Raw genomic sequence first — 16,133 nt, 5'->3', positions numbered from 1 at the left:
TTTGGTGTCAATCTCTATAAAAATATGCCATGTCTGTAATTACAGCATGCAAGTCACGACTTGACATTGTGATTGTACTTGATGGTTCCAACAGCATCTACCCTTGGTCCAGTGTTAACAATTTCCTCATCAAATTATTGGAAAAAATTGAAATTGGACGTCAGCAAACTCAGGTTAGTCAAATGCTTTCCTTGTATTTCTAAAGGTCTTGGTCATTTGTTGAGCTTTTGTTAAACTCCATCGTTTATCAACTGATGTGTCGAACAAAAGATTGTCAAATAAGGTTTGATCTTTATTAGCTTTCAATTTGCATTCTTTATTAGCATTCAAATAAGGCTTAATCTTTATTAGCATTCGGTTTAAATATACATACATGCAAACCACAGACTTCTAATAATTTCACACTTTAACGTTCCAGTTTATCACTTCATGTTTTAATTGACAAAACTTGCGGCTTGGATTCCAATACTACTTGTGTGAATGAATTCACTCTACTGAGAGGGAGTAGTCTTTTCTGAGCTTCAAACTCTGGATTGATCCAGGATTATCACTATCACTGTTTCAAACAGCTTTTCTTTTTCAGATTTTACTTTCAATTTCTAAAAAAAAAAGCCTTTGGTCTTATGATGAAACTAGACTAAGTAGGACCCATTGAGTCTCTGTCACACAGGAGGCTTGGTCCCTCAACGCAATATTCCCCCAACTGCACAGGCGCAGCTCAATTCCCCTAATCCCTAGCACTCTCTCCCCCTTCTCTTCACCCTCTTCTTTCCCCTCTCCTCCTCCCCTCTCCTCCTCCCCTCCCCAATCCCTCCCTCACCTCTCCTTTTCCCTACCCTCAGTCACTCCCTCCCTCTATAACTCATCTCCCTTCCCTACTCTCCCGCATCCCCCTCTATCCCCACTCCTCCCCCACACTCCCTCCTCCCCTCCCCAGTATTTCGGGGTTGCCACATCTCTCCTTTCTTGCACGCCCCAGAGGAGCATCGGCCGTCGGCACGCTTAGAGCCAGGCCTCGGATCCTCGGCTCGGCCCGGAAGCACCAGCAGCTGTGGCCACGCCGGCATATGGGCGGGAGGGGGGGTGGGTGTAGTGGGGGTGGGGAGTTCAGAGAAAAGACAGGGGAAGAGCCATGGGGTAGAGGAGGATATCACGGGTGAGTGGGACAGGAGTCAGCGAGGGGAACCAGAGGAAAAGGGGCTGGAGTTGCAGTGCATTGCGATGGCGTTTGCGACTCACAGCGGGGGCGGGACACACTCCTCCGCCGGGATCAGATTCTCCGCTTTCCGTTTGGCTACATCGCCGAGCCGGGCCGGACCGCTTCCCGTCCCTCCGAAAATTATGTCCGGTTGGAGACTTCCGCGGGCCGACCTCAGCTCCAGTAAAGACGCAATAATGCAGGAATGGTGTGGACCATCCTGGGGATTGACAGGAGTCGAGACCAAACCGCGCACTGCTGACCGGCAGGAATGGAGATCGATCTGCGCACATGCGTTTTTTACAATTTTTAAACCTCGCTAATTTTCACATTATACTACTGATCGGAACGTAAGTTGTTGCACTCGCAGCAGAGGAGAACGGTGAATGAGCTGACGAAAAATCATAGCGCTATCACATACCGTTTTTGCGCAAATAGAAAAATCGCGCAAACCGAAAGAGCACAAGATCATGTATAGCTAGATATATCCAAAGACACTGTAGGAAGCTGAATAATAAACTGCAGGTATCCTGGCTGAGATATATGAAACATCCTCAGACACCTAGGGGCTGTAGGGTTAAGTCCAGATGACTGGACTAACATTTTGCCTCTAGTCATAGTGTCGTACAGCATGGAAACAGGCCCTTTGGCCCATTTGTTAATTGAATTGAATTGAATTGAATTGAATTCCTTTATTGTCATTCAGACCTGACGGTGGTCTGCTAAGGTGGTCACGCTAAGGTGGTCACATTTGGGAATCACGTAGCTGAACTCCAAGTTGTCTCAGAATTAAAGGACGTTGTTTTAGGAAGGAGACTTAAGAAAGGAGATGAGCAGAATTTTCTTTCTGAAGGTGGAATCTGTGGAATTCTTTGCCACAGAAGGCTGTGGAGGCCAAGTCAGTGCATATTTTTAAGGCAGAGTTTGATAGATTCTTGATTAGTACAGGTGTCAGAGGTTATGGGGAGAAGGCCTGTACTCACTGGAGTTTAGAATGTTGAGGGGGGACCTCATTGAAACTTGCAGAATAATGAGGCATAGATAGAGTGGATGTGGAAAGGATAATTCCACTGGTGGGAGAGTCCAGGACCAGAGGCCATAAGGTCAAGGCAGGCGAATGGGGTTGGGAGGGAGTGATGGATTAGCCATGATTCGATTGCGGAGTAGACGTGATGGGCTGAATGGCCTAATTCAACTCCTGTCACTTATGACCTCTGGACCTAGACTCTCCCACCAGTGGAAATATCCTTTCCGCTTCCACTCTATCTATGCCTTTCATTATTTTGCGAGTTTCAATGAGGTCCCGCCTCAATCTTCTAAACTCCAGTGAGTACAGCACTCCTCATATGCTAACCCACTCATTCTTGGAATCGTTCATGTAAACCGCCTCTGGACCCTCTCCAGAGCCAGCACATCCTTCCTCCAATATGGGGCCCAAATTTGCTCTTGTCTAATATTTGCCATAGTCAACTGCATGCAGGTTTAGACTATATTTCCCAAGAAGCTGCAAATGGAGTTGAACATTACACTATCATCAGAAAGCATACCTACTTCATATCTAATGATGTAAGAAAGGTCATTGATAAAGCAGCTGAACAAGGGGATGGACCTAATTCATTGCTCTAAAAAATTCTAGTAATTAAATCACAGACTGAGGTGATTAACCTCCAACAAATACCATCATCTTCCTTTGCAAAAGTTATATCCAACCATGATGGTGTTTTCTTCTTAATGGCCATTTGAATGCAGTTTTACCAGGACTCCTATGATGCCACAGCTAATCAAATGTTGCCTCGGTATCATGGCCCGGCACTCTCATCTCGCATCTGTAATTCAGCTCAGTGTTACATTTTTAGAACTAAGTAGTCTTGCTGACATCCAAACCGGGTATAATGGAGTAAGTTATTGCTAAGTGCCAATTAGTTGCAAAGTTAATGATATTTTCTATCACTTTCCTGATGATTAAGAATCAGTGGGTTAGAAAGTACTTACGCAGATTGGATTTATTCTGCTTTTTGTGGACAACACATACCTGTTTGAGTACCATGTGATTTAAGCAGCAGTGATGGCAAGATATGCTTAATGAAATAAAATAGTTATAATGTCAGTACATGTGTCCTGCATTAGCACAACAATAGGTGACAACATTTGCTTGCTGCTTTCTGGAGGATCTCAACGTTTTACAAGGAATGAAATGTATTTTTGGAAGTTGAATCTTCATTGTTATTTAGGAAGTGATTCAGTCAACATTCACATGTTAAGATCACAAAAATAGAAATAAAATAAAGACCACCCAACCATCTTTAAAAGTATTGGTTGAAGATTATATATTAACTGGAAAAACAAGAATGAGCTCACCACTTCTGCCTTTGAATAGATGTTTTTACAACAAATTGAGGGGAAACCTCATTTGTAATATTTCATCTGTAAGATAGCACCTTCATAATGTTGCTTCGTTTTCTCTTTGCTGGACTGGAGTGTAGTGTGTGATTAACTGCTCTAGTGTCTGGAATTGAACTTGAATCTGTAACCTTCAAACTCGTGGATTTAGCTGCTATGACTGAACTATAGTTGACACCATTAAATACTATTGTAACCAATTCAAGTATTACAATCCATCTATTGCTAGAAATGACTACACAGTGTGTGCCATGGCCAAGCTTGAAAAGAATACTGGCAGGCATGCGTCGATTAAATGGCATTTGCTTCTCATAATGGATGCATTCATTTTCCTGAGCCAGCATTAAATCTCCAGCTGTAGTTTTATATTTAGTTCTTTGCTGTGCTATTTCTTGTGATTGGAATAGTGAGATATGAGATTATGTCCACTTTCAATGCTCTGTAGTTCCATAAAGGGTCCAGCATCTCGATTAACCATTTAAACTGTTTTTGCTGCCACATAACCCAAAATAAACGTTATGTGATGTGAGTAGAATTAGGCCATTCAGGCCATCACGTTTACTCCCACATTCAATCATGGCTGATCTTTCCCTCCTAACCCCATTCTCCTGCCTTCTCCCCATAACCTCTGACACATGTAATAATCAAGAATCTATCTTTCTCTGCCTTAAAAATATCCACTTACTTGGCCTCTACAACCTTGTGTGGCAAAGAATTCCACAGATTCACTACCTTCTGACTAAATAAATGTCTCCTCATCTCCTCCCTAAAAGAATGTCCTTTAATTCTGAGGCTATGACATCTAGTTCTAGGCTCTCTCACTAGTGGAAACCTCCTCTCCACATCCACTCTATCCAAGCCTTTCATTATTCTGCAAGTTTTAATGAGATCCCACCTCAACGTTCTAAACTCCAGTGACTAGTGCTGTCAAGCATTCATATAACCATATAACAATTACAGCACGGAAACAGGCCATCTCGACCCTTCTAGTCCGTGCCGAACACATAATCTCCCCTAGTCCCATATACCTGCGCTTAGACCATAACCCTCCATTCCCTTCCCATCCATATAACTATCCAATTTATTTTTAAATGATAAAAACGAACCTGCCTCCACCACCTTCACTGGAAGCTCATTCCACACAGCTACCACTCTCTGAGTAAAGAAGTTCCCCCTCATGTTACCCCTAAACTTCAGTCCTTTAATTCTCATGTCATGTCCCCTTGTTTGAATCTTCCCTACTCTCAGTGGGAAAAGCTTTTCCACGTCAACTACTCTCAGTGGGAAAAGCTTTTCCACGTCATCATATGCTAACCCACTCATTCCTGGAATAATTCTTGTAAACCTCCTCTGGACCCTCTCAAGAGCTAGCACATCCTTCCTCAGATATAGTGCCCAAAATTGTTCAGAATATTCCAAATGCGGCCTCAGCATCACATTCCTGTTTTTGTATACAAGCCCTCTTGAAATAAATGCTAGCATTGAGTTTGCTTTCTTTATTACTGATTCGACTTGCAGATTAACCTTTTGTGAGTCCTGCACCAGCACTCCCAAGTCCTTTTGCACCTCTGATATCTGGATTCTCTCCCCATTTAAAAAATAGTCTATACCTTTATTCCTACTACACACATTGCTACACTATATTCCGCCCCTCAACTTCTCAGCCCACACCCTGCTTTCTCTACACAACCTGCCCTTCCACCTATTTTCGTATCATTTGCAAACCTGGCCACAAAGCCTTCAATCCCCTCATTCAAATCATTGATATACAACGTGAAGAGTAGCAACCCCAGCACTGACCCCTACAGAACTCCGCTAGTCACCGGCAGCCAACCAGCAAAAGCCCCCTTTATTGCCACTCTTTGTCTTCTGCCATCCAGCCAACCTGCTATCTATGCTAACATCTGCCCTTTGATACCATGGGCTCTCATCTTCCTTAGCAGCCTTATGTGGGCACCTCATCAAAGGCTTTCTAAAAATCTGTAAACAACATTTACTGACTCTCCGTTGTCTGTCCTGCTATTTACTTCTTCAAAGCATTCCAGCAAGTTTTGTCAAACAAGACCTCCCCTTCATAAAGCCATGCTGACTCCAGCCCATTTTATTGTGAACTTCTAAGTACTCCTTAACCTCATCCTTTATCTTACCAACCACCAAAGTCAGACTATCCAGCCTATAGTTCCCACTATTCTGCTTTGCTCCCTTCATGTGCAGCGGGGTAATATTGGCAATTTTCCAATCATCTGGGACCTCTCCTGTCTCTAGTGATTCTTGAAATATCACTGTCAATGCCTTGTCAAAAAAATCAGATGTCAAATGTGTGCAGCTACAGCACTGAAAGTGAATATAGAAATGGTGTTGTGCATTTGGACAATACAATAAAGTTTTTTTGAAGAAAACTGGTCAAATTCTAAAAATGATTTCAAGCCAGTTTCATTCACATCACCCACAGCCATATTGTTTCAATTCAACATATGTTGCTTGCCTAGTGTAATGTAATATTGGTGAACTATTTACTTTTTCCAACTGAAAACATTCAGCAGGAGATCTTCGCTAACTAATATACATAAGGCAAATTTACAAGACAATGCAGTGTTAAAGTCTTGGATCTAATTCAAAATCTGTATTACTTAATCTTGTCCAGACAGACATTCTGCCCGATCTAGGTTAACGCCCCAGTGTTCCTTCTGGAGAAACGGTCCTCAAGTACACATTTTCTCTAGTCAATGAGTAAGTTAAACAGCATTTCTGTGCTTCCTTGTCCAAAACATTGTTATTTCGAAAGTTCATTTCAGTCTAGCAACAAAATAAAACACATTGCCTATTACTGAAGCAGTTTATTCATCCATAGAGTGCCAAATATTCAAGGTGTATAACTGCTATGTTATTGAGATTTGTCCCAGAAGTATTATTCAACCCGCCAACAATGTCGGAAGCCACTTGATTCCAAACTTCTGTTTTTGTATCCTTGCCACAAATGTATTAAGGGAACTACAGCCACACACCCTGGCAAGGGTCCAAACATTTCTCAACCAAACCAACTTGGACAAACTAAATTGTCAAGGTTTTACATCCCACCAACACAAGCTGCAACTACTTTTATTGCAATTTCTCATATTTCACATCAAAGTTCTATCTCCTATAAAGGATTGTGTCTCATGTTTTCTCTACAAATCTATTTTGTGCTATCTTATGTTAGCTTCAGTGGATTTACATTCACAGATATAACCTTTTGCATAACTCCCCTTTGCAATAAATGCCTGACACAGTGCTTCAAAGTTTCTTAGGTGAGACTGATAACAGAAAAAATGTGCATTTGTAAGAAAGAAGTTCTTATTTCTTCTGTTACATTTAATAGGACTCATTCTTGTGATGCTTACATTGCCAGCAAGTTTGACATTAATGCATATCCCAAATCCCTATGAGAATACGAGTGTTTTGCTTGGCCACTTTAGTCAGGAGTCATTCTACATGATGAGGTTGGCCAGCATGGCTGTATTCCTTAGTTCAGTTCAGAGATACAGCGTGGAAACTGGCCCTTCAGCCCACTGAGTCTCCGCCTTTTCCAAGGAGTTTACGAGAACCAGTTATAAAAGTACAATACTGCTATCGCTGGATATCGTTGTCTGTGCCAAACATGATGCCAAGTTAATCTAATCTCCTCTACCTGCACATAATCTATTTCCCTCCATTCCCAGCATAGACATCCTATCTAAAAGCTTCTTAAATGCCCCTGTCTACCTGCCACCACCACCTCCACCCCTGGCACCGTGTTCCAGGCACTCACCATCCTCCATGTTGCCCCACAATCTCCTTTCAGCTTTTCCCTTCTGCCTTAAAGCTATGCCCTCTAGTCTTTGACATATCCAGCCTGGGGATAATGTCCTGACTGTCTACCCTATCTATGGCTCTCACAATTTCTATACATCTATCAGGTCTCCACTCAAACATGCTCACATCTTTCCAACCTTCTTTAACCAAATTATGTTGGTAATGCAAATGCCAAGGACATTTGAAATCTTTCGGAAATAGAGTGTGGCATGGTGGTGCAGCGGTAGAATTGCTGCCTTATAGCGCTTGCAACGCTGGAGGCCCGGGTTCAATCCCGACTATGGGTGCTGTCTGAACAGTGTTTGTACGTTCTCCCCATGACCGCGTGGGTTTTCTCCAAGATCGTCGGTTTCCTCCCACACTCCAAAGACTTACAGGTTTGTAGGTTAATTGGTTTGATATTAAGTGTAAGTTGTCCTCATGTCGTGTTGATGTGCGGGGAGCGCTGGTCGGTACGGACTCAGTGGGCCGAAGGGCCTGTATCCACGCAGTACCTCTAAAACAAAAACAACAACAAAAATGACAGCCGTAGGTTTCACTGTTTATTCCTCTATATTGTGTTCCAATACATAAAATAAATTTGTATACAAATCAATATGTTCATTTACTGCAAAAATCACAGATAGTTCTGTCGATTGCTATTGGTGGCATTATTACAATATTTGGTGAAAGTGCTGAAACAAGCATCTGCAGCAGGAGTCTGTAACTTACAAGTTACAATCTCTGTTTCATATAAATGCAGCTTTTGTACATCTGGTCTTGATCAGCTGCCTTTTCTTACACAGGAAACTGAACAAGACAGCTTGTTCCAAGAGGAATCTGCTCTAACAACCTCCCATTTACAGTGCTGTGCCAAACTTCCATCTCCTTCCACTCATTTTATTTTTCAAGGCATCTTCGTGAAATATAATCACTCTCTGCTTATCTTCATGTTGTAAACATTTGGCAGGAATGTAGTATTTATAAAGAGTTTGCAGCATGTGCCTTGCAAGAATAAAAGCTAAACACCATATGCGGTGATGTGCATGTGTATTAACAGCCCAGTAACATTCATGCTTTGAGGAAGCTTTTCACCCATCAAAAATTACCACTTCTATTTGAAAACAGTTGAATTTGTGACTTGTGACACAATTCTTCACCACTACCAACAAGGACTATGCCAATGTTCTGTCATATTAGATTAAACAGTAAAAAAATGACAGCACCATATGAATCATTTACACCATCCTGGCATACGTTTTGAGTTTCTCAAATGCATCCTCGTCGATTATAAACCAAATGTGAAGCATTTATTCAGCACCTCAAACTGCTTCCACAAGAAAAAAACATTTCCTCCCACTATTGCTTCAGCATCCATTTGCTCCATATACGGTATTCATGAATTGTTCTTTTGTTACCTTTTAGGTTAAGTATTTGTTTCCCATTGGCCCTTATAGTCCTGCTTATATCTATTGTTTTTCATTTGCTCTGCACATTCTGGCTTCTGCTCAATTATTTGATATATTTTCAACCCTATTTTCTTTATGTCTCCATTCCCTACATCAACTTGCTCAATTTCTTCATTCATGTTGGGAACTCAAAATTTCTATGTCTTCATTTCTCACGTGTAAAACCGCAACAAGTTTGCACCATAATTATCTCCTCTTCATTCTTTATTTTAGCCATCAATTTTTATTTCCAGCCCTTTTCGGCTAAATCTGCTTTTCACATAGAAATAACTCGCAGCTTCAGTCATTTCACTTATGATTGCTCTTTTCCCTTTCCACTTCTTACTCTAAATTCCACTATATGACATTTGCTGTTTTTCAGAAGCTCTCACGTTGAATCTTGCTTTAGAATTTTCAATTTGCCTAGATATGGCATTGGTCTGTCCTTGAGTGGAAAATGTAAAATGTTTCGTAAAATTTCAAGAAATCTTTCCTATCTTGGTTCATTACACTATCCTTAATCAGATAAACATTCCATTATCACTGTATCCTTTTTTGGTAAACCAGCACTTGCATTTCCTTGTGTCTAGACTTAACTCCTGTGTTGTTTTTTTTTTTGTAGATATTTGTGCAAGACGATTTGTTCAATGGTTCTTTATTGTCACATGAACACACATTGAAATTCTTTTCTTACATACAGTCTAGTAGAGTTCTGCCAAATGTAAGCACAATCCCAGATTAGCAAAGTATACAGAAATAGTCCACTGAACCTGCATGGATGAGGCGCCACGTCTTGGCGCCATTTACAAAGTCCAGTCCATGCTCTAGGTCTTATGAGAGGCTTCAAGGCCAGGCAAGCCGCATGATGCTGCATGGTCTCCAGCCATTGCCTTCCTTGGATGTCTGATTCGACCAGCGAACAGACGTCCCTCTCCTCACCCATCCACCTTTGTGCCCCAGGGGCGCCACCCGTAGCCAACCTTGAGGGTGCGGTAGGCCAGACTGTGGTCCATCTCCTTCAGTCTGAAGAAGGGTTTCGGCCCGAAACGTCCCTATTTCCTTCGCTCCATAGATGCTGCTGCACCCACTGAGTTTCTCCAGCATTTTTGTGTACCTTGTGGTCCATCTCCTACCGGTCTTGCTCCCCACCCGTCGCCAACTCCATCCTCCCCAGTCTCTGGTCTTCGGGGACAAGCAGGGCCTGCTCGGTGGTTTCACCCCTACCGACCGCAGCCCGCTGGGTCTTTGTGAATCTGGCCGCAGGGGATGAGCAGGGGCTTGCGGCTTCTCCCCTACCAGCCAAGGCCTGCCTGCTGGGAGCTTTGCGTACACGAATACTGAAATCTTCAAACATATCAACACTCAAACAGTACCAATTCCACCAGTTTATTTCAATCGCTTTCTCTGAATATATTTTCCATTAATAATATTGCCAAATCCATCCTGTGGCTGGGTATTCAGCATAAGCCATAAGCAGTGAGATAGATAGTGTTGCCTGTGAAGAAACTGCGGAGTTATGGGATAACTTCTACTTTGCACGGCACAAAAGATCTCTGGAATGCTCACTCATGGATGAGCCAGGGGTGTACAAATGCCCCCTCCATTCATCCACAGTATTTATTAACTACACAGAACTGTTACACTTCATGCTTGTGGAAGATAAATGAATCTACTTTGACATTGCCCCAATTCCAGGTTGCCATTGTTGCTGCAGTTTGCAGCCCAGTTTATTCAGCTCACCAAGCCTACTGACCAATAATGTTTTTCCTGCTGGATAAAGAGGCTGGTGGTATTACAATTCTTATATTCTGAGTTGTCTTCTTCACCTCTCTCTCTCTCTCTCTCTCTCATCTTATATTGTAGTCATCATGCAGCATTTGTAGACTTTCCCCAACTTGCAAAACCATGCCATAATTCTTCTGCATGGCCACAACTGTGTAGGTGCACTTTAATCTAAATGCTGATCCTTTTGATAGTATATCCAAATTAGAGCAAGAGGGCAGTGTATGATTCGTAGACCCAATTGTTCGAAGCGGCAAGGCCATGGTGCAGACCCGTATTAAAGTAATCTGAATCTTAAAGTATAGAATTTTTTTTGTAAACTGAACCCCAGATCATTGTTGTGATTTAACATAAGATTTATTGTTTTGAATACTATATTAAATACTACAGACTTACTTTGCAAGCAGCAAAGGAGCCTACTGCCATTCTTCTGGCATAAGAAAACAATTACATTGCTTTCCAATGTTCTTTGGCATTTAGAAGAAATGAAAGACCATTGCTTATAATTTCAATTGCTGTAATGTTCTTTTACTCACCTATAATTTAGGTTGCAATTATACAGTATGGCTACAAAGTCACACATGAAGTCAGTCTCAACGAATACAACACAACAGAAGATCTCCTCGAAGTTGCTAAAAAGATAAAACAATGGGGTGGAAATGAGACAAAGACAGCTCTTGGAATTGAGTATGCCAGGTTAGTACTCAATTGCTTTATAATATGAATACTTGTAAATGTAGTATATTAATTGTTTATTTAAAAAACCCCATCTCCTATGGGCTGTAAACATTTTGCTATAATATTCTATATTTTCCGGTATGCCACACATAGTCAAAAGATTACAGGTCTACAAATTAAAGTGCATAGTGTTAGATACACGAGTATAGCCTAGACTTTGGCTTCAGAGAGTAGGAGCACGCCATTGTAATAAGTAAATGTCTCCAATGGGTGTATTTTTCTCTCGCTGAGTAAGAAGCAGATTAAAGTACTTAGATGTCCAACTACCAGTATTTAAGTTAATGATATGTGTAGCTGTTGTGAAGGTCTTTAACTATGAACCATAATCCATAATCATTTGAGGAGAAATAGTTAAATTAATTTATTTTCTGTGATCATTTTTCTTACAAATATTTGGGCATGTTGTTGCAGTCGTGATGATGCGATGGCAGCTATGACTGTCTTATTGTTTTGAAAATAGCGATGTGCTATTTCAACATTCATATTCAAAACATATAATATCTAAACCACTGATCTAAATGCCAGGGACCAAAGCTCATTCAAAAACATCAGGAAATTAAAGGTTTGGCCTGATTCTTTTTGTAAGCAATGACACTACTATTAGTGGCCTGTTTCTCCTTGTCAAACCAATTCAGATCTGTGCACAGTATCTATGTGGTTAAGATACCTTGTCAACATTCCATATGCAGCCTAGAGCATCATACTGGTTATACTGGAGCTGGTTCCTTCGAGAAACCAACGACTCTTCTAAAACTGGCTCGTGAGTTCTGGTAGGAATCCAGGATGGCCACCTTTTGCAAAATAAAGTGAGACATCATATTATACAAGCTATAGATCCTCTTCATCCAAGGATGGCTGGAATTCTGGTGTAAGTCTGTAGCAATGTTACAAAATTTTGAGATATTAAAAATCAAGTCTGCAATTTATCCCATCAGATAAAGCATAAAAATAAGTTTAAATTGACACCTAATTTACTTTCATATCTTCAGAATTAAAAAAGGTTATGGCCATTTTCATGCTCGGAAATTAGCATCTTGTTCCCTATTGCTTTTCCATTGACTTAACACAAAAGCTGTGATCAAAGACAGTCAAATGGCCATAACTTTATTAAAAAATTAAGAGAACTGAAAGACATTTTCAGTTATTATAGATTGAAGCATTCTGAAACAAATATTAAACAATCTTACTTGGATGATCTGAAATTAAAGCTTATAATTAGTTAGTTACCCAATTGTAGCTAATTCCAAAATTCAATTACTAGATCTAAACATCTATCCATTTCTTAAGAAAAGATTTGCATTTTTAAATAACCTAAATGTCCAAATAACATTCACACAAGAATTCACAATAAAACATGATTTTAAAATCTCATTGTCATAAATTTATGGAAGGAATTTAGTGTTTAATTGCTGTAAATGAATGGCTATTTAAATTATCTTGCGAGTGGGATTTTGTGGATCGCGCTGGTTTGGAACGTTGCGGTTGCAGTGATTTTGAAGCCCATGTCGGCACGAAAAATACTGCCGGTTCGGATGGGCTCCAAGTCACCTTCTCGCAACTTGAAATTTTGATTAAAGGCATCTTAAGAAGCACTTTTTAATGTTAAAACAGCCTCCCTTGCATTGTCCCCTACGTGAGATTTGTCGGCGTTCACGGCTTTAGAATATGATTTTTAATTTACTCTAACAATTAAATTATACAACGCTAATTTTAATAAACTTAATAAAACGGCAGTCGAAGCGATTTTTCTTTAGCAACTAAACAGCCTAACAGAGATCGATTTGAATAGGCTGCAGAAAAATTGCATTTTAAACCCGCCCCCTCTCAAAGGCGCCAAAGTTGCACACAAGGGCAGAGGCAGAACTACAGCACCACTGAAGGTAAGTAACATACCTAAAGTCTGCAGAAACAATAGGAGGGGGCAGGTTTTGAACTCAGTGCAGGAAGAAGTAGTGAAGGAGCAAGATGATGAAGGGGATGAGGAAGACTAGCACTGACACATGCTGCCAGCTGTGACAACAGTTAGACAACAAATTATCCTCCAAAATTTCCGCCACCTCCAACGGGATCCCACCACTAGCCACATTTGCCCATCTCCACCCCTTTCCACCTTCTGCAGAGATTGTTCCCTCCGCAACTCCCTGCGTAACCGATCCCTTCCCACCCAAACCACCCACTCCCCAAGTACCTTCCCCTGCAACCGTAGAAGATGTCACTATACCTCCACTATACCTGTCACTACCTCCTCCTTCGACTGTCCAAGGACCCCAACAGTCCTTTCAGGTTAGGCAGAGGTTCACTTGCACCTCCTTCAACCTCATCTACTGAATCCATTTTTCAAGATGTGGATGGACTCTTATTCATCGGCGAGACCAAATGCAGACTGGGCGATCATTTCGCGGAACACCTTCGCTCAACCCGCCTGAACCAAACTGATCTCCCGGTTGCTGGACACTTTAATTCTACTTTCCCTTTCTACGCAAACCTTTCTGTCCTCGGTCTCCTCCATTGTCAGAGTGAGGCTAAACATAAATTGGAGGAAAAGCATCTCATATTTCGCTTGGGCAGCTGCAGCCCAGTGGTATGAATATTGATTTTTCTCACTTTGGATAGCCCTGGCATTCCCTCTCTCTCTATTCCTCCCCCACCCAAGCTGCACTAGCATCTCATTTTCACCCTACGAACAGCCTATAATGGCTTGTTTCCTTTATCAGCGTTACCTTTTTTGCTTATCTTTCATTCATCGTTCCTTATCTCTCCACATCACCATCTATATCTCTTGTTTCCCTTATCCCTAACCACTGAAGAAGGGTCCTGACCTGAAACGTCACCCGTTCCTTCTCTCCAGAGATGTTGCCTGTCCTGCAGAGTTACTCCAGCATGTTGTGTCTATCTTCAGATTATTGAGGAAGGCTGACTTGGCTGGATAGTATTCTAACTTTCAGTGAGAAGAAGCTATACCTGTTCTTCAGTTCCTTTTACATATTCCCTACAAACCCCTTGCACATGTTTACAATGAAACTACTTGCACCGATACAAATTACATCAAACACTGTACAAATCATTTTGCCTACATTTGTAAATATACTAAAAATGCCATGCATAGTGATTCCATAAATGCATTTCCAGAATGTGAGATTTCTGATTCCACATACAGGTTATTCTTTACTTTACTTCATGCTCTGAATGCAGACAGCATATATCTGTGAAAAACCTTATGGTTAGATTTTTTCACAAAAAATACAAGATTTATTTTCTCTGAAGAAGGATCTCGACCTGAAACGTCACCCATTCCTTGTCACAAGGGACGCTGCCTGTCCTGCTGAGTTACTCCAGCATTTTGTGTCTACCTTAGATTTATTTTCTCAGCAACTATGACTTTATTGCAGAGGATTTTTAGATCCACTTTGTGCAAACGCAATGTCACAAATAAAACATTTCAACCATAAAAGGACAAATCTTTGTGCATTTATGAATAAATTGGCAGACAATCTTAAGGAAAACGCATCCAATCAATTTAGGATATTGAATGAATAACTTTAAACTGGAACATGGAAAGGTCAAGTGGCAATGCTGGCTGAGAGAACTTTAGATTTGCTAATAAGAACAGCATTGAGACCGAATTAAAGCATTCCATTGATCCGTCTTACTGCTTCCTATTCTTTCCCTTTCTCAGTCAGTAGAGACCCATTTCTTCTTATGGTGTCGTCCATGAATTAAAAAAAGATGGCATATAATAATCACAGCAAAACATTTCTATTATTTTAACTGTTTTTTTATTCTACTGAATTGTGCAAGTAGGCCACACACAATAGCATAGCATAGGAAATAACTTAAGGATATGAAGTATGACATTCTCAATTTGTTGTATTATTCATTCTCAATTCATATCCAACTCCTTTGAATTTTTTATGGAAATCCACATAAATTTGTCTTAAAAATAGAACCATGTCCTTTGACCTATTAGTACATGTGGTATTTCATCCAGATGCCTAACTCATTTTCCCATATTCCAAAATATAGCATTCTGTGGTCACAAGCTTAAAGTTTTGAATATGCTGTTTTTATACCTCAGCTTTGATTCAGCAAATAAGTTATTCTTCCAGATGAGGTTTTTTTCATCTTGATCGCCAGAGTCTACAAACGTACACATAGTTTCATGTTCCCAGCATGAAAATCAGTTGGAATGTACAAACATATCCCAGAGTGTAACACGTCTAATTCAAAGTGCCTCTCAGATTTCTTGACCTCTCAAACATCTTGAATTGGGGCTGAGAATTATAGTTAAAGGCCATTTCATAGCAGCATCTGGACAGAAGTTCCATTTTCATACAGCAGCCATTTAAAAATAGTTGTTTATTTAATAATAAATAGCGAAAATAATACAATTCTACAAAGAATGAATATAGGACTGGAATCCAAAATGCAATTTTCCTTCATCAACACATGGATCCTGAGCCTTTATCTTACTCAGGGTAATTAAATGGGGGGGGGGGGGGGGGGGGGGGGGGGGGGGGGGGGGGGGGGGGGGGGGGGGGGGGGGGGGGGGGGTAAATAGCAGTGAATGTGTTGTAATTAGCAGTGTTAATAGAGTTATCAATTAAGAAATTTAGTGCAACGGGTCCTTAGATTTGGCAGATTTTGCTCTTAAAACTTGGCAAAGCTACTTACAGTAATGACTTCAGCACCATAGATCCCCAGTATGTGAGTTTTATAGTTTGCTGGAGTATTGTGGCATGCTGAAATGAGAAAAATAA

General features: G+C 40.9%; 1 protein-coding gene across 2 annotated transcripts in view; it reads left to right on the top strand.

Annotated features, from left to right (window-relative positions):
- The window catches only part of itga1 (integrin, alpha 1), a 104,839-nt gene continuing 88,706 nt past the window's right edge, over positions 1–16,133 (top strand). For both annotated transcript variants that reach the window (XM_055633974.1, XM_055633964.1), the window contains exons 1-2: positions 1–173; positions 11,186–11,334. In XM_055633974.1, the coding sequence (XP_055489949.1) occupies positions 30–173; positions 11,186–11,334 (293 nt within the window). In that variant the 5' untranslated portion in view covers positions 1–29. The remainder of the gene's footprint in view (positions 174–11,185; positions 11,335–16,133) is intronic.

This window comes from Leucoraja erinacea, chromosome 1 (assembly GCF_028641065.1).
Source record: "Leucoraja erinacea ecotype New England chromosome 1, Leri_hhj_1, whole genome shotgun sequence".
Lineage (NCBI taxonomy): Eukaryota > Metazoa > Chordata > Chondrichthyes > Rajiformes > Rajidae > Leucoraja > Leucoraja erinaceus.
The sequence above is the reverse complement of the archived record's forward strand: the minus strand, read 5'-3'. Positions and strand labels throughout refer to the sequence as shown.